Source organism: Camelina sativa, chromosome 7, assembly GCF_030686135.1.
Source record: "Camelina sativa cultivar CO46 ecotype springtype chromosome 7, ASM3068613v1".
In the NCBI taxonomy this organism is placed as follows: Eukaryota; Viridiplantae; Streptophyta; class Magnoliopsida; order Brassicales; family Brassicaceae; genus Camelina; species Camelina sativa.
In genome coordinates this window covers 3,226,037-3,251,592 of record NC_141886.1, presented here as the reverse complement: position 1 = coordinate 3,251,592, position 25,556 = coordinate 3,226,037, and the positions used below count along the sequence as shown (strand labels likewise).

Genomic DNA, 25,556 nt, shown 5'->3' with positions numbered 1-25,556 from the left:
TTACGGCCATTACATTACACCACTATGTGGAATTTAAAAGCAAAAGTCTACTACACATATTAATTAATTTTCTCAAGTGAAATATTTCAGATTAAAAAACAAAAAAGTTACAAACAAGAAAGTAGAAAAAAAGTCACGTCATCTCTTTCTCTCTCTCTCTTCCACTACTCCACAGAGCTTTCAAATAAAAACCTCTCCTGCGAGAGCAGAGAAAGAGAGAGAGACTTAGTGAGAGAAGAGTCCATCGCTTTCTCTCTCTCTCTCTATATCTCTCTTCATTCTCCAACAGAGACTTAGAGAGAGAGGTCTTCTATTAAAAAATGACTGTCAGATATCACCGACACAAGCAATGTCGTCATTCTCTCCTCCTCCTTCTTCTGATCATTACCATCATCTCCGCCGCGTTGGATAGCGTTTCGTCGGAGACAGACGTCGGAGGTTTTGACTATGGCGATGCATTGTCTAAAAGCTTACTCTACTTTGAAGCTCAGAGATCAGGTCGGCTTCCGTACAACCAGCGCGTCACGTGGCGTGATCACTCTGGTCTCACCGACGGTCTTGAGCAAGGGGTTTGTTTGTTTTCTCTATATAACAAACTCAAACCATTTTATTTTTATCACTTAATTTTCTTTTGAAAAATTCCTACTAATTTTACTTTACTACTATTATTAGTTTGAACTTTGAAAAAGAGTGTTGAAAATATCTCTGAATAAACAAAAAATTATATAATTAATACATTAAAAGCTAATTAGCATTGATACTTATTTTATAATTAATACCAAAATTAATTGTTGTTTTCCATTTTGAGAAATTATTCTCTAGTTGAAATGATCTAGTCAATTAAAATTGTAATACTAGAGAATTTAATTATTGAAATTGATTATTGATTTTATATAGTGATGTGCCTTTAATTAATTTATTTTTTGGTTATAAAGGTGGACTTAGTGGGAGGATATCACGATGCCGGAGACCATGTTAAATTTGGACTTCCGATGGCTTTTACTGTAACCATGTTGTCTTGGAGTGTGATAGAGTACGGTGACTCACTGGCTTCCACCGGCGAGTTATCTCACGCGCTAGAAGCGATCAAGTGGGGAACAGATTACTTCATCAAGGCTCACACGAGCCCAAATGTCTTATGGGCCGAAGTAGGCGACGGAGACACTGACCACTACTGTTGGCAAAGACCGGAGGACATGACGACTTCAAGGCGAGCTTTTAAGATCGACGAGAACAATCCGGGATCAGATATCGCCGGAGAAACTGCCGCGGCTATGGCAGCAGCTTCGATCGTGTTCCGTTCAACAAATCCACATTACTCTCACCTTCTCTTGCACCATGCCCAACAAGTAAGTACATACACATTTTTAATTTTTTAGTAGTGTTACAGTTGGAACCGACATTTTATTTATTTTTTTAGTTGTAATGGTTATGGTTTAATTTGGTGTAGTTGTTTGAGTTTGGAGACAAGTACAGAGGAAAATATGATGAGAGTCTAAAAGTTGTGAAAAGTTATTATGCCTCGGTGAGTGGGTACATGGACGAGCTTTTATGGGGAGCCACGTGGCTTTATCGAGCCACCGACAACGAGCACTATATGAGTTATGTGGTTGACATGGCTCACCAACTCGGTGGCCTGTCTTGGGCCATGTCCGAGTTTAGCTGGGACGTCAAGTTCGCCGGTGTTCAACTCCTCGCTTCCATGGTTAGTAACTATTTAAATACTATATTAGTTGTATAACTTTGTTTTGGTTGTTAAGTAAAAACATTCTAATTTCTAACATTATGTGAACCCGCACGTTACATACAACAACTATTCAAATTTTATCTTTCTATGTATGCAACAAATAAATTATATACTTCAAAACTAAATATTAGTAGCATTTTTTTTCAATAAGAAAGTTAAGTATGAAGCAGAATCAGAACTAAAGGCCACGTCACGTGCTTCTGTTCCTCTAAGCGGGTACGTCTCTTTAAATGGTTCTGTTTTACGGCACGTGATTCTAAACCTACTTGCTAATTCACCAAAACAAAAAAGAGAGGGAATACTATTTGCTGCTTTATAGGCCTAAATCGTGTAAACCTAATATAAAAAAGTTAAGTTAGCTGGCTGAAGATTCCATAAAATCAGTGCTAAATGGAGTATTGATTTGCATTTAAAAAAAAATTGCTTGCTAACAAGTAACGATAAACAACAACAAAAATAAAAACTGACGTTAGTAACAAAGTCAGTAAAATAGCAAAACGTTGAAGTTGACATGTGTAAGTGACAAACACTTGTCAATTTGGCTTTAAAAGCCAAAATATGGAGTAGGTGTTAATATTTTTATTAGCAAAACTACTTTTTCAAATGAACATTAATTACCTTGTTTTGCTTTGAAATTTATTTATGGTTTAAATTGTTGTCTCATTTTTTCAGTTGCTAAAAGAAGAAAAGCACAAACAACATTCTAAAGTCTTACAACAATACAAATCAAAGGCGGATCATTACCTATGCTCAATCCTCAACAAGAACATCAACGGCACAAACGTCCAGCGAACTCCAGCCGGTTTACTCTACATCCGGCAATGGAACAATATGCAATACGTATCCACCGCATCTTTCCTCCTAACCGTATATTCCGACCATCTCCGAAAATCAAACACCGATCTCAAGTGTCACCAAGGAACCGTAACTCCTGAAGAGATGCTCGGGTTCGCAAAATCTCAAATTGATTACATTTTAGGATCAAACCCAATGGAAACAAGTTATCTAGTCGGGTACGGTCCAAAATACCCTACTAGGGTTCATCATCGAGGCGCGTCTATAGCTTCTTTTAAAGAACACAAAGGGTTTATTGGATGTACGCAAGGATATGATAATTGGTACGCACGGTCCGAGCCTAATCCGAGTGTTTTAGTCGGGGCTTTGGTAGGAGGACCTGATCACCGGGATGAATTTGATGACCGGAGAGATAACTACGTGCAAACCGAAGCTTGTACGTACAATACTGCTCCTTTGGTAGGTGTGTTCGCGAGACTTATAGAGCTTGAAGAGCTGAAACTCGAAGAAGAAGATGTGAGCTTGGTTGCAACTTATAAGAGATAGTATTTTAGTTTTTTCTTCAAAAAAAATCCATACAACAAAAGAAAAAGAAAATGTGGTTTTATTTTGCACCCATTTTTCCATTTATATATTCTTGGAGTTTTTATTCTCGACAGTTTTTTTTTTGTTTTTAAATAAAAAAGTGTGTATAAATAGTATTAAATATCGATACAAATTATGGTTTTTTTACCCTTGATGTTTCGTTTCGTGGATATATTTGCTCATATATACGATGTCGTTTTAAACTGGAATTGAAACGACGTTGTTTTGGTACAAGAAATATATCTTTCGTCTTCTTGGCAAAAAAAAAACTCAGGGCAAAAAGAGAGAGTACAAGTCCCGCCCAAATTGGGGATGACGACGATGATGGCTGATCCGGTGAAACGAATCTGCGATGAACTTGGAGTGTGTAATGAAGAAGTAATCTGTTACCTCGACGGATTCCAGTGGAATTTGGATTCGGCGATGGAGGCTTGCCGCAGCCAAACCTTGCCGGTCCCGTTACTCACGGTTCAATCTTTGCCGGTGAACGAGAAATCCACGTCGAAGGCGTCGTCTACACCGCCGATAAGGATCGATTCACTTCGGAGTTTGAATCTTCAAGATGAACAGTCGAGAAATCAACTAATCAGACGATTTTGCGAAGCGGCTGCTGGAGCGGAAGTAGAAGACGCATACGCTTACCTATCGCGCAGCAATTGGAATATAGACCTAGCCATCGTCTATTTCTACGACGAGCGCCGTCCAACGCCTCCTCAGGGGAAACGTCGAAGATATATTTCAACACCGCAGTTTAAACAACTCAGAATCGGGAGCTCTTCTTCTGAGTACGGATTTGGGGGGGGGGGGTTTTTTTTCTGATTCGAATTTTCATGTGGTGAAATTTCTTGAAAATTTAGGGTTTTAGTGTATTCCTTTGAATGTGATTTCTTGGTTACAGTTCGATGGAGATTGACTCGACAGGAGGACATATCCCTGAAGCGAAGGTAGTATAATCTTCTTCTCTTTCTCTGCACTTATATGGCTAAGATCTTGAGATGTGTTTGCTAAAAAGCTAAGCTTAGTTTTTACAAATTAGACCTGGCAATGAAAGAACGGGAATCTTAGTTTTACATATGGAGATAAGCAACCTTGATGATCTGTCTGTGGCTTGGCCTTCTTTGTAACTCAATGTTGATGCATAGGCTGCTTGCATTTCTCCATTTTTTGATTCAAAATATCCAGGAGAAAGGTAGTGGTTGGCCACCGGTGGAGACTTGGATTGATCGAGCCTGCAATGAAACCAAAGTCTCCCGAGAAGAAGCACTCTTTTACCTTGAGGGATTCATGTGGAATTTGGGTCCGGCTGTGGAGGCTTGCCGCACCAAAACCTTGCCGGAGGTTTTGGTGAGCGAGGAATCTGCTGAGGCGCCGTCGAATTTTCCAGAGCAACCGTCTCAGTTGAATGATAAACTCATCTCCTCATTCTGCGATGCGGTTGGTGGAGCGACTAGAGAGAAAGCAATCTCTATCCTTCAACTCTGCAACTGGAATATAGACCAAGCCGTCGGCTGTTACTTTGATGGGTTCTCAGAGGATGACATTTCCACGGCAATTGATATGAGAATGATAGTCACCAGAGGTCTGCCTAGGTGATTTCCTTTTCTTTTTCTCTTTGTTAACACTTCTTTACTTGGGATTTTGTCTCCAAGAAGTATGGAATAGTCCCGTAGATGCTGGTTTATGAAGTATGCTTAGTAGGTACCTCTCTCCTGTCCTGTAAAGGATCTATAAACTTCCATTTCTGAATCTTTTTTCCGCCATTCACTTGCTTGTACAGTTTGATGGACGTTGATCCGACCGAGCCAGAAAGGTTGCTCAAAGAGGCTGGTGTAGAAAACGCCGTAGTAGCTATTCTTGGACTGGCGTCGTCTCAAGTGGATGTAAGTAACCCTCTCTTCCTCTGCATTTTCTTACTATGGTCTTGCTTCGAGCTGTGTTTGCTAAAAGCTAAGCTCAAAACAGAAGCAGGCAATGTGGATCTTAGTATTTCATAGGGAATTAACATTCTAGCATGTCTTGATGGTCTTTCTTTGGCTTGGATTTACATGTTTTCTTAAGATTTATGATAGTTAAACAAAAAAAAGGGAACAAAACATTGATATATAGTACTGCTAGCATTTCTCAATCTTCTCTTCTTAGTATTTTGTTTTGTCTTAACTTTAAGGGTAAGGCTGTTGAGGAAGATTCAAGCACTGAGACATTCCCTGATCCTGTTGCCGTCCAAGACAGAATAGTTTTGGGGCCTCGAGCTGCGCGGACTACTATTACAATAACTATCATCTTGGCCGATGGTAGGTCCGTAAATATTCCTTTTAGATCCAACCAAACCGTCAGAGACATCCGCGATGCCATTGACGAGCTAACGCCATCCAACGACAAAGACTACTTTTTGCAATCAATGGCTGGAGTAGATTATATGGACTCCAATATAACTGTACACGAGATTTCTGCTGGTCGGTCCACAACTCTCCTCCAGATCTACCTTAATCCGTAGCTTTGGTTTTGCACAGTTTCCATTGATTGATGTAAGAGAGTGGAGAGAGAGAGAGAGAGAGATTATCATAGGACTTTGGAAATGATTCTTGCCTTGTATAGAAAAGAAAAAGCAAAGCATACTTGTTTTTTTTTTTTTTTTTTTTTGTGAGCATATTTGTTTCTTATACAGTAGCTTCGATTAGTCAAACATAAAGAGATTTGAAACAGCCGTTGTTTCTTTTAAACTTTGCTAGGGATCATAATTGAGTCGCGTCTATCAATTCTTTTAGAGAACACAAAAGGTTCATTGGATGTACGCAAGGATATGATAATTGGTACGGATGATCCGAGCTTAATTCGAGTGTTTTTAGTCGAGGTTTGGTGAACCGGATCACCGGATGATTTTGGGGGACATGATGGATAATTTACGTGGAAACCGAGGCTTCCACACATACGAATACTGTTCCTATGGTAGGTGTGTTTCCGAGACTTACAAAAGGTCGAAGAGCAGAAACTTGAAGATGAGACTTGAGAGCTTGGTTGCAACTTTTAGAGATACAGTATAAATTAATACTCACTATAAATTAATAAATTCTTCCAGTATCATAAATTAATTTTGATCTCATTTATAATCTTTCCAATTAATTTTCCATTTTTTTTTAAATTATAGTTTATAAATTCTTTTAGTGTAAAAAATGACATAATTCGATAAAATAATAAGATAATATTTTTTGGAAATCATATGAAAATATATAGTCCCATCAATATCACTATTCACTAAATTAATAATGATATAAACTAATATATATATATATATGTATATATCAAAGAATTTTTTTGTGAAATATGACTCTAGTGTTGTTTATCTAATCTTGAATTTGCATTATTGTTGGAACTCAATTCTAATATTTCTTATTGCATCAAAAATTTATAGTGTTGTCTTCTCAAATCGCATCAAAAAATTGTAGAAAGACTATATTAATAAAATAAAATTTTATTGTTGGATCTCATTTCTAATATTTCTCATTAATTTTCAATTTTTTTTTGAAAATTATGAAAACAAAAATATATTTTTATAATATTCGTTTATTAGTAATTAATAATTACTATTTTATCGATAATTAAAACCTCTATAAATTAAGAAAATTCCATGGTCTCAATATTATAGAGGTTTTACTGTAGGTTAAAAAAACTTAGATGGGTTAAAAAAATCAAAAAAAAAAACAAAGAAAAACGTGGTTTTATTTTACACCCATTTCTCAATTTCTAAATATATTTTTGTAATTTTCAACAAAACCATAATGTTTTTTTTCTGATCATCGGTGTACACCCTTCTTGTAGTCAATCCACAAGGACAAGGGCATCACAAACATTAATACTACTCAGTCCAAATTCGATACTTTTGTGGTGATTGAGCAGCCTGTCCAAAGTGGCAATACATTGGCGCAAGGAAATTTACATCAGCCATAAATACCTTAAACCAGTGAGACTATATTATTAGTATTTTTCCAGTGTTAAAAAAAGCGCTAGGCGGTATGTGGGCATTGACCCAGCGCCTAGCGCCTAGAACGCATAGTCGGAGTTTAGACGCTTTTAGGCGGTTTAAGCGTTTACAATATAAAACATTATATATATAATATTATATATAAAATTATGTAAAAATATATGTTAGAAAAAATAAAAAATAATAAATCATAAACTAAAATTAGAAAAATAACATATGAACATTATATATAACATATGAACATTTATAAATATGTATATGAATATAAAACTTAAATTTTCAAATAGATGTAGTTAAAAATTAAAAATATATATTAAAATAATATTATGTGATTTTAGGCGGTCGCCTAGACCGCTTTCTTGAACACTGGTATTTTTTTATTTTTCCCTGGAGTTATTCCTCTATTATTTTTATTAGGGATCCATAAGATAATAATCCAAAATTTTAAAATATAAATGCTTTCATTAAATATTTGATTGCATGAATGAAGAGTTATTCTCATTACTTTGGATTTACATGAACCGATGGCTAGCGTATGTTAAAAGTTGTAATGAAATGATAGCGTATCTCACCGCAGCAGCTTTGGCATATGTATCATTCCGCTACATTATCGACGCACAAAAGAAATATGGCTCCCAACTTTATCGAGTTGATTTCATGGAGATATTTTTCACATTTTTTGAAGACTTCACTTTGATTGACCTGTTTATCTGCATTGCTTTGGCATATCGATATACATGTGCAAGCAGTGTTCATTTGCACTAGGACCATATTAAATTTACATAAAAAGTAGTTTATTTTAAGGTCTAAAATTTGTTTTTTTTTATGTAATTAATGCCTATTTTTTAAAAATTGAACAGGGATTGTAGTTTTTTTGGTTGTTTTAAAGTCGGCCCTGGCTGCAGCATATATATTTTCTTCAGCTTCCGTCAGTCCTTTTGTGAAACGTATGGCTGAGGCGTCATCCATTGCGATCGGGTTTTGTATTGTTTTTTGGGTGATATTTTATATCTCACATTTAACATGTTACCTAGGCCTTGGTTTAATCGGCTTATCTATTGGAGTCCTCACATTCCGAGAATTCAAAATTGCTTGAAGAGGTGGTATCCAAAGCTCTTGAGAGAAGACAATATCAAGAAAAGGTTGTGAAGGTCCTCTGGGTGTAGTATGTTTCTTTTATTCATTGTTGCTAAGGAAATGCATAGATGTCTTTTATTCATTGTTACTGAATGATTCTATGTGGATTATCCAGAATACATTTCTTCCCACCTATTTACTTAGACCTTGGGATTCTCAAGAACAAATTTAAGTTTTGTAAAACAAAACATGTATGTTATTGTTTGGTTAAAACAATACCTAGGTATATACCAAAACAACACATGGTTGCACAACACATGTGAGGACTCCAATATATATGCTACAGACAGGGCCAGCACATGGTTGCACAACACATATATATTTTGGTTAAAACAAACAACAAAAAGAAACAACACATGGTTGCACAAGGTATGAAACAAGAATACCACTTTCACAAGAGCTTTGGTTCGGAGAAGATGCTTTGTTTGACAGAGAACATAGCTTTGTTTGACAGAGAACAATGCTTTGCGTGACAGAGAACAGGGCAACAAGATGAATGCCCTCAAGCAGCTCATTCACCATTTAACTTTACTGGTTCAGAAAAAATCAACAAGATCAATGGGTTAACCAACAGTGCAGCAGGGGAATAGTTAGATTCATCAAAGGTTTTGTTTCATGCATATTATGACCTGAGATCTCATACTACAAGTACAGTAACGTTAATTTAGTAGATTCATCAATTTACACCTTGCATTATCATTTATTCCGAGAACTAAATAATCCTTAGTTGTACATCTTTTCTTATCTATTAATTTAGTAGATTCATCAATTTACACCTTGTTCTTTGTGTTGTACTTTGCTGATCCTAATACCCTTTTACTAAATTAAACAATCTAAATTAGAGAATCAAACAATCCTAAAAAGCAAATATCAACAGGATCACTAAGGTACAATATACAAAATTCATCAGCTTATAAGAAACTTCATAGAAATTTGATATTTCCGCAAAATCCAAAGGATTCGAATTTATGAATTGAGATGATCCAATGATTCAGTGTGAAAACAGTCCCTCGATAGTGACTTGCATTATATTTATCACCAGCAAGAAATACATAAAATGTCTTTGTTCTAGTTTCATGTTTAGCGGACCCATCTTGCTTTTAACAAGATCTAGATAGATTCTGAATATAATTTAGAGAGTTTTTCATATTGGATTGTTGTAGTGTGTGTGGAAACTTCAATAAAATGATAAATTCTTGCAACTAATGATATATTTGGGTTTCAAAAAAATCGTAAAGAAATAGTAAATTTTAAACTAATGGTTGGGTTAAGGAGTCGTCTCCCAAAAGATGTGGAAGACAAGTGGAATATGAAACGAAACGAAAACACACCATAATAATAATAATATTCTTAGCAAACCAAAGGCCACAGCCTCAACATGATTTAATGTAACCATGTATGGGGTGAGCAAAATACATCCCATCAGAAGGGTGGCATGCCCAAACGCTGTGACACACATCTGCATCTGGTCATCCATAGACGTCGAAGCTCTCAGTGCAATTTCTCCTAAGCCTAACATAAGGTAAATGTAGACGACGCCATATGAATTGATAAACCTGTCGAGATCAAATCCCCTTGTATAGATAATATGAAATATCAGCAAAGTGTATGACGTGATGAGCAGAATATGCATCACTATCGAGTAGACTACTCCCGAAGTCATCCTGCCATGCATATTACCCAAAATTAAGACGTGTATAAGAATCAAACGAAGCTTGCTTCTAAAACGTAAATATAAACAGAAGGCACTCACTTTAGGATGAGTCTTAGTCCACGTTTCCACAACATCTCTTGTCCTTTTTTGAGCATGCCTTCTTCCATCTACAACACAAATATCGTTCTCATTAATAAACTTATTTTATTAGCTAGACACAAGGATACGAAATAATATTTATCAAACTGGACGAATAACCCAAGTTAAAAACCACACATAAGAATCTTAGTTGCAAGAATCAAAATTTTCTTTTTTTTAGAGCTGCTCTAAGACTAGACATTGTAAGTTCGAAAGCATATATTTTTTTTTTTCTCCCTTTTCTTTAATGATTAAACGTCAAAATTATAATCATCTTTCCCCTCCGTCTATGTTTGAACCCTAAAACTCCGATGAAACCCTAAGATAGTTTGTGATATACTTTTTACAGAATTATTATCACAAGACCCTTAAATCAACCCTAAAATCATAAGAAATTAAACCCAAAATTCATCTTCCATTGGTCCGCACATATCTAAGCTAATTTTTTCCACAAATTAAAAGAAGCAATCTTCAATCAAATTCGGAAGAAAGATAAGAGTTACATCAATAAATTGGAGAAAAAGAAATCAAATTCCTAAAAGTCACCGGAGCGAGTTTGGGGACATCAGCAATCATAATAAGCAACGTAAGACGTGCAAGTCCTTGTTCTGAGATTTGATAAATAAATAAAACTACGTATCAGTATCATGCATATATATATGTAGATAAATATTTGCATAACAAATCCAGACAGAAAAAGGAGTTGCCGAACCGACATAATGGTATTCACTATATGTTTGAAGAGGATTCTATCTTATCAATAAAAAATAAAATAAAAAGAATATAGAGGGGGTGCACAAAAAGAAAAAAAGAAAAGAATATAGAGGATTATTTAGGGTATTTTCATAATTATTTTGATATACTTAATCACCACAATAATTGCATTTTATTTATTAAATCCTGTTGTCCCAATCATCTCCGATCATCAAAGAACCGTAACACCCGAAATGATCGGACGGAGCAGCTTCATACTTGTTTTTTGAAATAGGAATGGATAAGGAGAGGGTTCTTATTATAGCTTAGATTATATATGCACAGTTGTTACTGCGATAAACTGAAACAGCTATTATTCCTTTTTAATTAATCACTTTGCTCTGCTTTTCCCTCTCATCTCCTCTGTTTCTTCATTATATACTTTAAAAAAGAGAGCAAATTCTTAACTTTTTTGGGACAGAGGAATTGGAGAAGACGCAATGGTAAATCAAACATTTCCAGATGCCATCAATATAAGATTTATCCAACTACCAAAAAAGTCCAGCATTCTTACTTTATTGTAAAGGAAATAGAACAAAGCTTCACATGAAGATACAAAAAACATAAGGAACCCCTTCATTACAAAACCAGCTAACGTTTTGATATAGATCATATTCATACGTAAAAGTAAAACCCAAGTCATTCCCTCTAACGGTGTTTGCGCTTTTCAGGACCAATAATATTGCAATCTTGGCAAGCCATTCGGGCTTGTATGAGTTGTGCAATTGCCAATCCAAACAAACAACATTCCAGGAGCAAATCCTATAGCCACTGCTTTCCAGTTCAACACCTCCCTCTCCTGCTTCTTCCTTCGTCTCCTAATGAAAAGTCTTGGTTGTGGAGATCTGGGAACAAACTGCATGTTTGCCAAAGAGGAAGATCTGAAGAGGAAAACTACTATTTATTGGGTAGATTAAATTGGAGTTTTACAAGGAAAACGAAAATAGTAAAAAGGAAAAAGTTATTTTCTCCTATGGTGATTAGGAAGTCTTGATGGATGTATAAGGAGGTGTTGGGCACGTCCTAGAGAAGCAAGAGAGCTGAGACATAAAGAATAAAATCCTAGAGAGCTTTCTCATTGTGTGCGGCTTAGTTTCGTGGTTTGGTGCTTGGGTTGTTCAAGCTTCTTTGTTCGTCGGTGTGACGTGTGTGTGAAGGTTGCTCAAGAGAGTTGAAGACCTGAAGTCTAGACTCAGGGGGAGTTTAACCCAAGGTTAGGTTATCTTGGTTTAAATCTAGGCTTGGTGTTAGTCTAGTTAAGGGTAGAGAATTATCCTTAAGATTTCATGTTAAGAACGGAGAGGTGAATTAAGAGGGTTGTGCTTAATTTACGCGTTTGCAAATAGGTTGTATTTGCTTTCTTGTTTTAGTGGAATCGAAATCTGGAGGTGGTCCCTGGGAGTAGGAAAAACTGAACCTCGTTAACAAAGTTCTTGTGTTCTTTACTTTCTACACTTTATTATTGCCTCATCCGCATTTACAAGTGGTATCAGAGCGGGTTCTCGATAGAGATTAAGTCTAGTTTCGGGTAGATCAAGGGTGAGGGTAGTTCAGGAAGTAAGACAAAGCTTTGAATTAGTTGTGATGACTTCATACAGAGAAGGCACGTCTATGTCAAGACCACCGTTGCTTGATTCAACGAATTACAGTTATTGGAAGGTTCGTGTGCAAGCGTTTATTTGTAACCTTGATGAAGATTGTTGGAATTCGATTGAGCTTGGTTGGGAGCCTCCTAAAGTTGTGGATGAGAAAGGGGTTGAGAGTCTTAAGCCTAGGGATAAGTGGACTGGTGGAGAGAAAAAGCTATCAAGTTGTAATTCGACAGCCAAGACTGCGATTTACAATGCTATTGATTCAAGCCACTTCAAGTTGATTTCTCAATGTGTATCAGCTCAGAAAGCGTGGAAGTCATTGGAGAATATGTTTGAGGGTACTTCAAGTGTTAAGAGAACAAAGCTGGATATGTTGGCATCACAATTTGAGAATCTAAGAATGGAAGAAAAAGAATCTGTGGCTGAGTTCAGTGCTAAGTTATGTGATATATCTAATGAGGCTTTTGCTCTTGGAAAGCAGTACAAAGACAAAAAGCTTGTGAAGAAACTGAAGCGATCTGTTCCTGCAAAATTTGGGTCAAAAATTTCTGCAGTTGAAGAAGCTCATAATTTAGATGAGATGACTTTTGATGAGTTTGTTGGGATTCTTAAAGCTTTTGAATTAAGCAAAGCATATGAAGCTGAAGGAGTTAAGAAGAAAGATGATGAAGTTAAGGAAGCAATAAAGAAGGAAGTTGACATTGGAGTAGCTCGTAAGGTATCATCTTGTGAAGATTCAATGGCTATGTTATCAAGACAATTTGCTAAATTTCTGAAGCGTGAGGGCGAAGAGAAGAAAAGTAGAATGGGTGAAGAGATGAAGACTTCATCAAAGAATGTTCAATGTTTTGAATGAAAAGGATATGGTCATGTACGGTCTGACTGTGCTAATCTACAAAAGCATAAGAAGAAGGCTATGAATGTTGTTACTAGTGATTCTGAAACTGATTCAGATAAAGAAGAAGAAGAACTGAAGAATTTTGTGGCGTTTACAACTTTTGAAGATAGTTCTAAATCAGCGTCTGCAACAGTCTCTGCAACTGCTTCTGAATCTGCAACAAAACTTGCAACTGCATCTGAACATGAATATGATAGTGATATTGATGCAGAGGATATGAGCTATGAAGAACTTGGTAAGAGCTATGAGAAGTTGTATTCACATTGTCTTAAGGTAGTTGAAGAAAATTCAGTTTTGATTAAGGAGAAGCTTGAGTTAGAAACTAAAATTGTTGAAGTAGAGAAACATGCAACAGAGAAGGAAGAAGAAGCATTACAAGCTAAAGTGCAGCTTGAAGAAACTCAAAAGAATTTGAGGATGCTTGATAAGGGTACAGAGAAGTTGGATCACATTCTGAGTATTGGCAAGACTGATAAGTGTGGCCTTGGATATGAAGGTAAAGTTTCAAAATCGGATATGGTGTTTGTTTCAAGTAGAAAAATTACGTCTGCATTAGTAACTACAATGGTAACAGAGACTGCTTCAAAGAATGTTTCAAAGGGTGTTTCAGAGACTGTATTTTTGAAAGAGCATGGTAAAAGAATTTCTGAATTGCAGAATGCACCTAGAAACATTTTTCGACATGTTTGTCATCATTCTGGTGTTGTTGGGCATATTAGGCCAAGATGTTTCAGATTGTTGAGAGAGAGGAGCCGAATGGAGAATGCTTTTGATGTAAGGTTTCATGGTCCTACATGTTATCATTGTGGAGTTCAAGGACATATTAAGATGAATTGTTTCAGGTTCATTCAAGAGGTCAATCATGGAGGTCTGGCGCAACAAGATTTGGGTTAGAAAAGATGAGTTTTATGGAGGTGGTGTACTAGGCTATCAACCACGTATTGCAAGGCGGGGAGAATTTTCCAGTTAGTTTTACCCATGTTTTGACTCATTCAGGGGGAGAACGAAGATATGTTTGGTGATGTTGTTTAGGAGTTTAGACTGATGAGTTCACAAGCATAGTCAAAAAGGGGGAGAATGAAGATGTATTGGTCTGTCTGAAGTAGTGTATGTGTGATACAAGTGTGATACAAGACGTGATACAAGATTGCTGTTGTTTTATGTGTGTGAGAAGTTTCTAGAAGGTTTGAGAAGGCGATATTGAAGGAAGATTTGAGGAAGATTTGAAGAGGAAAACTATTATTTATTGGGTTGATTAAATTGGAGTTTTACAAGGAAAAGGAAAATAGCAAAAAGGAAAAAGTTCTTTTATTATGGAATTTGGAAATCTTCTCCTATGGTGATTAGGAAGTCTTGATGGATATATAAGGAGGTGTTGGGCACGTCCTAGAGAAGCAAGAGAGCTGAGACATAAAGAATAAAATCCTAGAGAGCTTTCTCATTGTGTGCAGCTTAGTTTCGCAGTTTGGTGCTTGGGTTGTTCAAACTTCTTTGTTCGTCGGTGTGACGTGTGTGTGAAGGTTGCTCAAGAGAGTTAAAGACCTGAAGTCTAGACTCAGGGGGAGTTTAGCCCAAGGTTAGGTTATCTTGGTTTAAATCTAGGCTTGGTGTTAGTCTAGTTAAGGGTAGAGAATTATCCTTAAGATTTCATGTTATAGAACGGAGCGGTGAATTAAGAGGGTTGTGCTTGATTTACGCGTTTGCGAATAGATTGTATTTGCTTTCTTGTTCTAGTGGAATCGAAATCTGGACGTGATCCCGGGGAGTAGGAAAAACCGAACCTCGTTAACAAAATTCTTGTGTTTTTTACTTTGTGCACTTTATTATTGTCTCATCCGCATTTACAATATTGGGTATGTGAATTCCTGCTGCTTCGTAAGCGTTCGCAATTGCTAAAACATGCGTATTCCGGAACATGGACGATTACCCAATCCTTAAAGATATGCCTAATATGATTTATTCAAATATTCTTTCAGCTCTAGAGAGAATGAGTTATCGTTGTACGGATTTGGAAATCATGGCTTATGGTGAGAAGATAAAGCAAGACGACGTCGTGTTAGAAGAATGGTTCAATGCGCCGGAATATGGTACCACACACACAACTGTAAGCGACTTCTCCTTAATTTGTTCTTTACTACTCTCTACTCTCATCTTTTCTTTTACTTAAAGCATTAAAGTGAAGTAAAGAATTGATGCGAAGTCAGTAATGTGAAGTAAGGAATAAAGTTTGTGTATAATATAAAGTAAAGTATAGAAATAAAATATGAAAAGAAAGAAATCCCCTATATAATAAAACGGAAGTACACAACAACATTGTTACAGAATAAATGATATATTCATTGTAGACTTTATTATTTTCATAAGTTGGTTAGAAATCGGTTATAGATTAAATGATATATTCATTGATTACAAAATAATAACTGGGTGCAACCTTAATTATTTCCGAAAATCATGCTAGAAATATATTCCAAATTGTTAAATGAATTTGTATCATCTCTTACAAACTTTATTTTCGGAAGATTTGTAAGCTACAACACATTCTTTCCAAACATCTAAAAACACAATATTACAAATTTATTTTTGGCAGATTTGATTGCTATACAACATTGTTAATATACTTTTAAAAGAGAATAAAAACATACTCTGAAGCGTAAAAAAGGAATAAATTCTGCGCAAGATGATCACATCTCCGAGATCTTATTCTGAAATTAAAAATCAAATCTTAACGACAATTTTCCAAACTTACAATATAAAACATGCACATCTCCTTTCACCAGAATACATTTTTCATATTCACAAAAATATAAAAATGACAATGGTTTCTCAGTATACAATGCTAAACCGTCTCAAACCCTACAAAAATTTATGGTGTATTAGAGTTAAGATTATGACTCCTGCTAGAGCACATATTTTGTCGTTAATGACACTTATTTTGTTAATCTAGAATCATTAACAATATAAAACTTACAAAATAAGTGTCTTTTTTCAAGCCATCATATTTAGCATATAATTTTATTGCATAATGTTTTCTCCAAAAACTTTTAAAAATAATCACATAAATTATATTTTATATAAAAATTACAATATAAATAAAATGAATTTCAACCCGTGCTCTAGCACGGGTCTTAATCTAGTATGTTATGTAATATTCCTTAAGAGATTTACTATATATACGAAAGCTTGGTGAAGATAAATCTTCATAACTTTGAGTGTCTAAAATCCTAAGAGTCCTTTGTATCCTTTGAGTACTTAATAAACTAAAGTTTTCACTAAATTTGAATCGATTCATTTGTTTTGTTTCGAACCCAATTCTTGGAGTTTCAGTTTTTAACTTTCGAATTCCTCTGTTCGGATCCAATTATGGTCGTTTCGTTGTTGATTTGTTTCTCTCTTTCCCAAAAATTTTCGTTTTCTTCTTCTTTGTAAACGTCATCAATAAACACAAACACACACAAGCCTATCTCCTATATTAACACATACAAATTTCTATATAAACACAAACACAGTCTCTATACATAAACACAAATACACAAGATGATTAAAAAGTATGGAGTCACTATTTTTTGGAATTTTGAGAATTTTGGGTCGACGAAACCGATAATCTACGTTAACGTTTTACTAATATTGGTGTTGCCTTAACAATACTAGATAATCGTCTATTCATCCATGTTAATTCAATGGGGTTCGGCAAATGCAAACAAAGTAATTTCGAAACTGTTAACATTCTGACTAATAGTGGATTCTGTTTAGGATACATATAAAAGGACATCCTCTTTTCAAGTCGTTTTCCAAAACCATATACCATTTCCCTATGTCTTGAGAAGGGATTTGATTATAGATAATGATAGCAATACCTAACGATAATCATGGAAGGCGAGAATCAAGTAAATGTTATATGGTTTTGGAACAACATGAAAATAGGATGTACTTTTATAGATAGTCCAAAAAGAATCCACTATTACTCAGAATGTTAACAGCTGCAAAATTACTTTTTTTTTGCATTTGCCAAATTCCATTGGATTTCCATGGATGAACAGACGATGATCTAGTGTTTTTAAGGCAACACCAATATTAGTAAATAGTTGATGTAAATTATCGGGTTTTTCGATCCAGAAATTCTCAAAATCCCAAAAATAGTGATTCCATAATATTTAATTATACGTATGATTAAGATAGCGTCTTCTAATCAGATGCTTTCATTTGAGGAGAGAAAAAAAAAGAAATTACTATCACAAGAAATTATTAGAAATTAGAGGGACATAATTTTATGGACTTTTCTTACATGGTATTTTTTTTTTTAGGATGTCAAGCAATAATAATTGAAACTGACTTAGCTTGTGTGTTGTTCATGTTGTGTATTTGTATTTATGTATAGAGAGTTGTGTTTGTGTATATATATATATATATAGAAGTTAGGCGTGTGTGTGTTTGTGTTTCTCAATGACATTTATATAGAAGAAGAAAAAAAACTAAAATATTTTGGAAAGAGAGAAACAAATCAAAAACAAAACGACCATAATTGAATTCGAAACTAGGGGAGGAATTCACAAGTAAAAACTGAAACATCAAGAATTGGGTTTGAAACAAAACAAATGAATCGATTCAAATTTAGTGGAGAATCTCGTCCTCTCTTCCGGTGGACGAAATCATTTGGGGGCAAGCAATGAGAATAGCATTCCCTTGTCATACGTTGCATATTTTTACAACAGTCACCCACGGTGTGTTGTGACAATAATTGACTCGCTAGTAACTTGTATTGTTTATCACCAGTAAAACGTACATATATGTCTTTATTCAAGTTTCATGTTTAGTCGATCCATCTTGCTTTTAACAAGATCGACAAGATAGAATATGAATCTGTTTAGAGAGCTTTTTCATATAGGATTGTTGTAGTGTGTGGAAACTTCAATAAAAGGGAGATTTTTATAAGGGCAATTATCATAAATACCACTAAAATAGGTTTTTGTTCTAAAAATACTACAATTTAGTTTTTTTCCCAAAAATACCACTAAAATATATTTTTTTCCAAAAATACCACATAATTGAACTAAAGAACTAATTCCTAAATTCTAAATACTAAACACTACCCCTAAAAACTATACTCTAAAACTAAATGTGTCAACCCAAACCTAAAAAAAAAATTTACATTCTTAAAAATCAATTTTTTGTGTTTGTGGTAATTTTGGAAAAAAAATCTTTTGTGGTATTTTTGGAAAAAAAAACTAAAATGTGGTATTTTTGGAAAAAACCTTTTTAGTGGTATTTAAAGGAATTTCTCTTTTTATAAATACACCAAATCTTATAAAATTTGTGAAAACTACACTTAATCTTAACATAGTCGATTTCTTTAATGGTTGACATATTTTTTTAGTTCATTGATTTATATTTGTTTTTTGTTGATTTGTTTACTTATTATTGACTTATTATATTCTACGTTGATTTATTAATAAGGTCGATATTTTGAATTTGACTTAAGTTTAATTTTTGTCGACTTATTTATTTTTCCATCAATTTATTTTAAAACTGTCGACTTTTTTTTTGTTTGATTGTTTTTTTACATAGTCGACTTTTGATGATGTTGACTTGTTTGTTTTGTTTGTTGACTTATATTTTTTTCCCGTGGATTTGTTTTGTCTTAATAGACTTATTTCATTTTAGGTTGACTTATTAATACGATTGACTTTTTGAACTGTAGACTTATATTTTATTCCTGTTGATTTATGTTTTTACTTTGTTGACTTATATCAACAAAGTCGATTTATTTTTTTATTAATTGATTTGTTACATAGTCGATTTTTTGAACCGCTGATTTATTTTCTAAAAGCTCATAATTATTTTATTATTTTATTAAACTTGATAATTATCAAAATAAATTGAAATATATAATTATTTTTCAAAACTTTTTTATTAAATAAAAAAGATTGAATAATTATCAGTGATTTATATATTTATTCAAAACTAATATTATCTAAAAGTATTTACTAAACATAAATCGTAAAAGAATAATTCTAATTAATTTTATTTTAGTTGTTATATAATAATTTTTTAAAATTAAATTACTAAATAATACCAGATTTTTAATCACAATTAAGTAACAATTGAGTGATCCACGATCATTTTTATTTCGTTTATCTGAATTTTAATTTTCGTTATTGATTAATATTATCCATAATAAACTACTTCATCATTATCTAAAATTTTTCAATATCTAATTTATAAAAAGTGATTTTTAAAAATAATTTTCTAACATAAATTAATTTAATTATTTTGTGTTTATTTTTTAATGTTTAATTAATTATTAATTAAGGGAAGATTTTATTTATTTTATCTGAATTAAATATTTTTAGTTATTGATTAATATTATATATAATCAATCAATTCATCATTTTCAAAAATAATTTAGCAAAATTCCAAATATTAGTTTACACAATGTTTTAATTTTTTTTTATGAATTAACTTAATTAAATTGTATTTATTTTTAATAATTTGTAATTGAGGACAAAATAGTCATTTAGTGCAATACATAAGGTACATTTCAAAGAGTTAAAAAATTTAGTATAGATTCCAAATTTCCTATTAAGTTTAAGGTATGTATTAAAAAAATTTCTCAATAAAATGATAAATTCTTGCAACTAATTATTTGGGTTTTTTTAGGGAAAATCCTAAAATTTAACATACATAAATAGTAAATCTTAAAGCAATGTTTGGGTTAAGGAGTCGTCTTCCAAATGAGCTGGATTCTGCTGGAGTACAAGTGGAATATAAAACGAAAACACACCAGAAAAATAATAATACTATTAGGAAACCAAGGGCCAAAGCCTCAACATGATTTAATGTAACCTCGTATGGGGAGAGCAACATACATCCCACCATATATGGTTGAGATGACCAAACATTGTGACACACATCCGGTTCCTCAGTAGACGCTCTCACTGCAATGTCTGCTAAGCCAATCATAAGGTAAAGGTAGAACTAGAAGAAACCAAACACATTGATAAACCGATCAAGATCAAAAGCCCTGTTGATCTTTGATTCTGAAAACAGAGTATATATGAGAGCAAGAGGAAAGAAGAAGAACAGAGAATGATAAACAATTTTCTCTTTTACTCAAAACACAACTTCTAGATTATGAAAACTGATTGTGTTACAATACAAAGCCAACGTCTTATATCGGACTTAACCGACACGACCGAAACAACACAAACAGTTAGAGTTGTAACTCTTCACTCATCTAAAGATACCACACTTAATGTATGAAATTAATAAATCTAAGTAAAAACATTACTAAGAAACTCAATTCTCTTCCAACAAGTCCCTTGTATAGAAAATATGACATATTAGCAAAGTGAATGAGGTGATGAGCATATATGCATCACCAGGACTGTGCATCACTATTGACTAGACTCCCGAAGTCATCCTGTCATCAGTGCCATGCATGCATTTACCCAAAATTAAGACGTGTATAAGAATCAAACGAAGCTTACTTCTAAACTTAAATATAAACAGAAGACACTCACTTCAGGATCAATCTTAGTCCACGTTTCCACATCTCTAGCTAGTCCTTTTTTTTTTGAGCATGTCTCTTCCATCTACATACAACACAAATATCGTTCACATTACCTTACTTAATATTAATTATACTTGATAACCAATATTATAGTACTATACTACATACAAGCATGAAGATATCATATTTGGACGAATAACCCAAGTTTAAACCACACATGAGAACCTTAGTTGCAAGACTCAAAATCTTCCTTTTTGTTGTTGTTGCTCTAAGACATTGTGAGTTCGAAGCCTATATTTTTTGCATATTCTTATATTTTTTACCCCCTTTCTTCAATGTTCAGGGGTTAAACGTCAAAATTATAAATCATCTTTCTTTCCCCACCGTCTATACTTTTGAACCCTAAAACTCCGATGAAACCCTATGATAGTATGTGATATATTTCTACAGGATTATTAACAAAAGACCCTTAATTAATTCGATCCTAAAATCAAAAGAAATTAAACTCAAATTCCTCTTCCATTGGTCCGCATATATAAACTCATTTTTTCCACAAATTAAAAGAAGCAGTATGAAATCAAATTCGGAAGAAAGATAAGAGTTAATAATCAATAAATTGGAGAAAAATAAATCAAATTCCTAAAAGTCACCGAAGCGACTTTGGGGACATCAGCAATCATAATTAGCAACGCAAGACGTGAAAGTCCTTAGTCCTTGTACTGAGATTTCATAATTATTTTGATATACTTAACCACCACAATAATTGCATTTTCTCAATTAAAAACTAGTCTGTTATTTTTCGATGTTTTCTTTATACTTTGCCAAACTAATGGTTTGTTGCCTCATTTCTTAGTTGCTAAAAGAAGAAAAACACAAGCAACATTCTTAAGTCTTCCAAGTTACAACAATACAAATCAAAGCTATGGGTCAGAGGACACACCCGGATCATTACGTTCAAAACCTGAGCTTGGGTGACAACTTATAAGAGATAGGATTTTGGAAATGAATTATAAATATCGGAAAAAAAAAATAGTAAATAGATTATCAATATCGACTTAATTAAGGGTGTATATAAATGAATTATCAGTAAAGTGTTTATTATTCTTAAATCATTTGTTAAAAAGGTCTTCTAGTTATTTACTATTTTACCCCTCGGGTTAAGTTGATGTAATAAACTAATAATATAAGGCACACGACGTCGTTTGGGAATGTACTATAAAAAGTAAAAACGATCGCAGTACATTTGTTTGTTATCATCAAGAAAATAATCAAAATTCGTCAGTCTTGCAAAAAAAGATTCTGAGAAAGAAGAAAAAGTTGGAAAGTCCCGCCCAAAATTGTTGACGACGAAGATGGCTGATCCGGAGGAATCTAACAAAATATGCAATGAATCTTCGCCGGAGGTTTCAGTTACTGAGAAATCCACGGCGGCGGAGTCTTCATCTACTCGAGAAACAACGATCAACAATCCACCTTGTTTGAATCAGGTTGATCCGTCAACACCGTTCGATTCAAAATCGAACCAGAATCCTTCGACAGCGTCAATAAGAACGATCGATTCTCCTGAGAGTTCGAATCCGGCGACGACGACGGAGATATCTTTTGAAGTTAAGAAAAAACGCATCGAACAATTCCTAGATGTGGCTCCTGGAAATGGAATGTCTCTGCAAGAACTCGTCACTTTCCTCGAACGCTTTGATTGGGATGTAAACGTAGCCATAAACCACTTATATGATCCCGAGCAAGCTCCTCCACCACAGTCGTCGTATTCTTTTGACGAGGATTATGATCACGATGATGATCTTCAGGTGATGATTGATCAGTCGGTTTCACTGGAGCGGATTTCTGAGGCTTATATCCCTGTAACTGCGGGAGATGATATATCGACGGCTTTGGCTGCGGAGAGGATGAGTCACAGAGGTCCGCCTCTTCCACCGTTACATTTACCGTCGTCACTATCTTCACTTGGAAACTATCAAATCGGGAGCTCTTCTTCATCTTCTCGGTAATTTTCATTTGCTTTTTCTTGTTATTTCTTGATTTAGGGTTTAGTTGTGATTTCTTGATTTAGGGTTTTTAATTTTCATACTCCTTTTGTCTACTTGTACAGTTTGATGGGCGATGACGTGCATGACACGGGAGAATTACACGATGTACCTATAACGTCTTCATCTCAAGTGCAGGTACTAATCGTCTCTTTCTCTGCATTGTTCTCAAAAACAGAACATTTTAGTGCAGAGTTTGAATCTTAGTTTAATCTCTAGATGGTGGTCTTTAATTCTTTGGCTTTGTTGTTTACTCTGTTTTCTTATAGATCGTTTTATAAAGTAGGGAACTGTTTAACATTTTCCCTGATCGTTTTACTCTGTTCCGATCGTTTTATAAAGTAGTTGATGCACAAAGATTTGTGTTTGCTTTATGATGAAGGAACTGTTTACATTTTTCTCCATTTAGATTCAGGAAAGTAGCAGGAGTTCTGCTCAAATCAGGGAAGACCCTCCTCCGCCATATAAGGTTGATACAATCTGCAATGAAACTGGAGTGTGTCGTTCTGAAGCACTCTATTACCTCCAAGGATTCGATTGGGATTTGGCTTCTGCGATGGAGGCTTGCCGGAAAAAAACATTGCCTTACCCTAAATCTTTGCCAGTGGTTTCGGTGAATGAGATATCCGTGGCGGCGCCAACATCGAGACCAGTGGTGATGAGCTCACGTCGGATTTCGAATGCGTTGCGGATTCAGCCAGAGCAAATTCCGCCAAAGGAAGATGAAACAAATAATGAAAAGATCAAAAATGTCTGCGATGTCACTGGAGCGCCTCCATCAGTCGCAGAGGCTTACCTCAATCGCTACAAATGGCATGTAAATAATGCCGTCAACTCTTTAATGGACGAGTGCTTTGAAAATCCGAATCCGCAGCGTATCTCAGAGGATGATCATTCGACTTCACAGTTTCAGGCTTCCGGGAGCTCTTCTTCCAGGTGACTTCCCGTATATACTTACTTAGTACGAGTCTCTCTCTTTGCTGTTATTTCGATATCTCTGAACATCCATATCTGAGAATCTTTTTATTTTTCTGCTATTCACTTAGTTTCATGAACGTTGCTGACCCGACTGAGACAGAAGAGTCACTCAAAAAAGCTAGTGATGAAGGTGCCCCCGTAGCTATTCCTCCATTGGCATCGTCTCAAGTGGATGTAACGTTTCTTCTCTTCCTCTGCACTATTTTACTATAGTCTTTGCTACTTTCTCTAGTTGTGTGTTAGCCTGCAAGCTTAGCTTAAAAACAGAACCTGGCAATGAAAGCATAGAGATGTTAGTTTTATCACCTGATGGTGTTACTTTGGATTGACCTTGTCTGTTATCTCCATTTCCTCTTCTGAGCAATTGAGTTTTTGTCATCACGATATTGTCAGGAAAAATTGAAGGGTAAGGCTGACGAGGAAGATTCAAGCACGGAGAAAATTATGATAACTATCATATTTCACGATAAGAAAGAGGCAGCTATTCCTTTTAGACCAGACCAAACCGTCAGAGACATCCACAATGAAATTGAAGTGCGAAGACCATATGACAGGAGCGACTACATTCTCATGTCTACAAATTTCGACGACTGCAAGGATTTGGATACAACGATCGAAAAAGTTTCTAAAGGTTCTACAACTTTCATTCAAGTCTACCGTGATTAGCTTTGGTTTTAAACAGTTTCGATTGATCGATGGAAACAGAGAGATATGGAGGGGGAGAGATAGATAGATGTAGATGACTTTAGAGAGGATTCTTGCCTTGTGTAGAAAGGTAAAAACAAAACAGATCAGCTTCATACTTGGTTTTTTGAAATAGGAATGGATAATAAGGAGAGAGTTCATTTAACTTTGGTTTATGTACAGTTGTTACTGCGATCTATGAAACATAGAGTGATAGAGACAACTGTTGTTCCTTTTTTTTCAACTTTTAATTCCTATTTGTCTAGCTAACCTCACGAGTCTTTTTGGTTGCCATTTCTAGTTTTCTTCTATTTCTCTTCATCACAATCTTCTCTTTTCACCTATGTAACTTATCCATCAAAAGTTAAATCATGATTCATGACTCTTATTTAGTATTCTCTACTACTATATCAAGTTTGAGTTTCATATTTACTATCTCTATGATTTGGCATTAATCTACATGTTCATTGTTTCATCCTCTGTTAGTCCTCATCTCTTTTATTGCATTTATGTTTTGAGTTTTAAGTTTTAAGTCGTTGATTGACAACAATAAAATTCAGCATTCTTTAGGGTTGTATATTATTGGAAATTGTTTGAAAAAATTTGAATACATACCTTAAACTTAATAGGAAATTTGAAATCTATACTAAATTTTTAAGTCTTTGAAATGTACTTTATTTATTGAACTAAATGACTATTTTGTCCTCAATTAAAAATTAATTAGAACTAAATACAATATAATTAAATTAATTTATTTGAAAAAAATATTTTTAAAAACATTGTGTAAACTAGATATTTGAAATTTTGCTAAAAAATAATGAATTAATTTATTATATATAATTGTATAAATAACGTGAACAAGTAATATTATAAATTGTTGAAAGGAAGTAATGTGAACAAGTTTCTTTGTAGAATCACAGTACAATCTTGAAATGCAGTTTCCAATAAAATATGGATTTTAGTTAACTGTTAAATAATATTTAATTATAAATTAATTAAAAAACGAAATTCTATGTTATTAAATCTTCTAGATCGTGGATGACAATCCAATAATCAGTTACTCA

General features: G+C 34.3%; 3 protein-coding genes and 2 pseudogenes across 3 annotated transcripts; 4 read left to right on the top strand and 1 right to left on the bottom strand.

Moving 5' to 3' along the window:
• The first annotated feature begins 65 nt into the window (after nt 1-65).
• LOC104700153 (endoglucanase 11) lies at nt 66-3,276 on the top strand. Its single transcript, XM_010415618.3, has 4 exons — nt 66-569; nt 936-1,349; nt 1,451-1,705; nt 2,420-3,276. Exons 1-4 carry the CDS (start codon nt 321-323, stop codon nt 3,086-3,088), a joined length of 1,587 nt encoding a protein of 528 aa, XP_010413920.1. The 5' UTR covers nt 66-320; the 3' UTR covers nt 3,089-3,276.
• A 119-nt stretch (nt 3,277-3,395) lies between these two features.
• On the top strand, nt 3,396-5,847 carry LOC104700152 (uncharacterized). The gene is made up of 5 exons (XM_010415617.3): nt 3,396-3,912; nt 4,026-4,071; nt 4,310-4,716; nt 4,905-5,007; nt 5,292-5,847. The coding sequence occupies exons 1-5, from the start codon at nt 3,440-3,442 to the stop codon at nt 5,619-5,621; spliced, it is 1,359 nt and encodes a 452-aa protein (XP_010413919.1). The 5' UTR covers nt 3,396-3,439; the 3' UTR covers nt 5,622-5,847.
• Nucleotides 5,848-12,285: 6,438 nt separating this feature from the next.
• On the top strand, nt 12,286-14,345 carry LOC147940783 (uncharacterized; annotated as a pseudogene).
• A 5,602-nt stretch (nt 14,346-19,947) lies between these two features.
• LOC147940782 (uncharacterized) lies at nt 19,948-20,827 on the bottom strand (annotated as a pseudogene).
• Nucleotides 20,828-22,115: 1,288 nt separating this feature from the next.
• Nucleotides 22,116-24,525, top strand: LOC147940781 (uncharacterized). The gene is made up of 5 exons (XM_087458268.1): nt 22,116-22,790; nt 22,896-22,968; nt 23,240-23,766; nt 23,877-23,982; nt 24,202-24,525. Exons 1-5 carry the CDS (start codon nt 22,138-22,140, stop codon nt 24,472-24,474), a joined length of 1,632 nt encoding a protein of 543 aa, XP_087314394.1. The 5' UTR covers nt 22,116-22,137; the 3' UTR covers nt 24,475-24,525.
• Nucleotides 24,526-25,556: the final 1,031 nt, after the last annotated feature.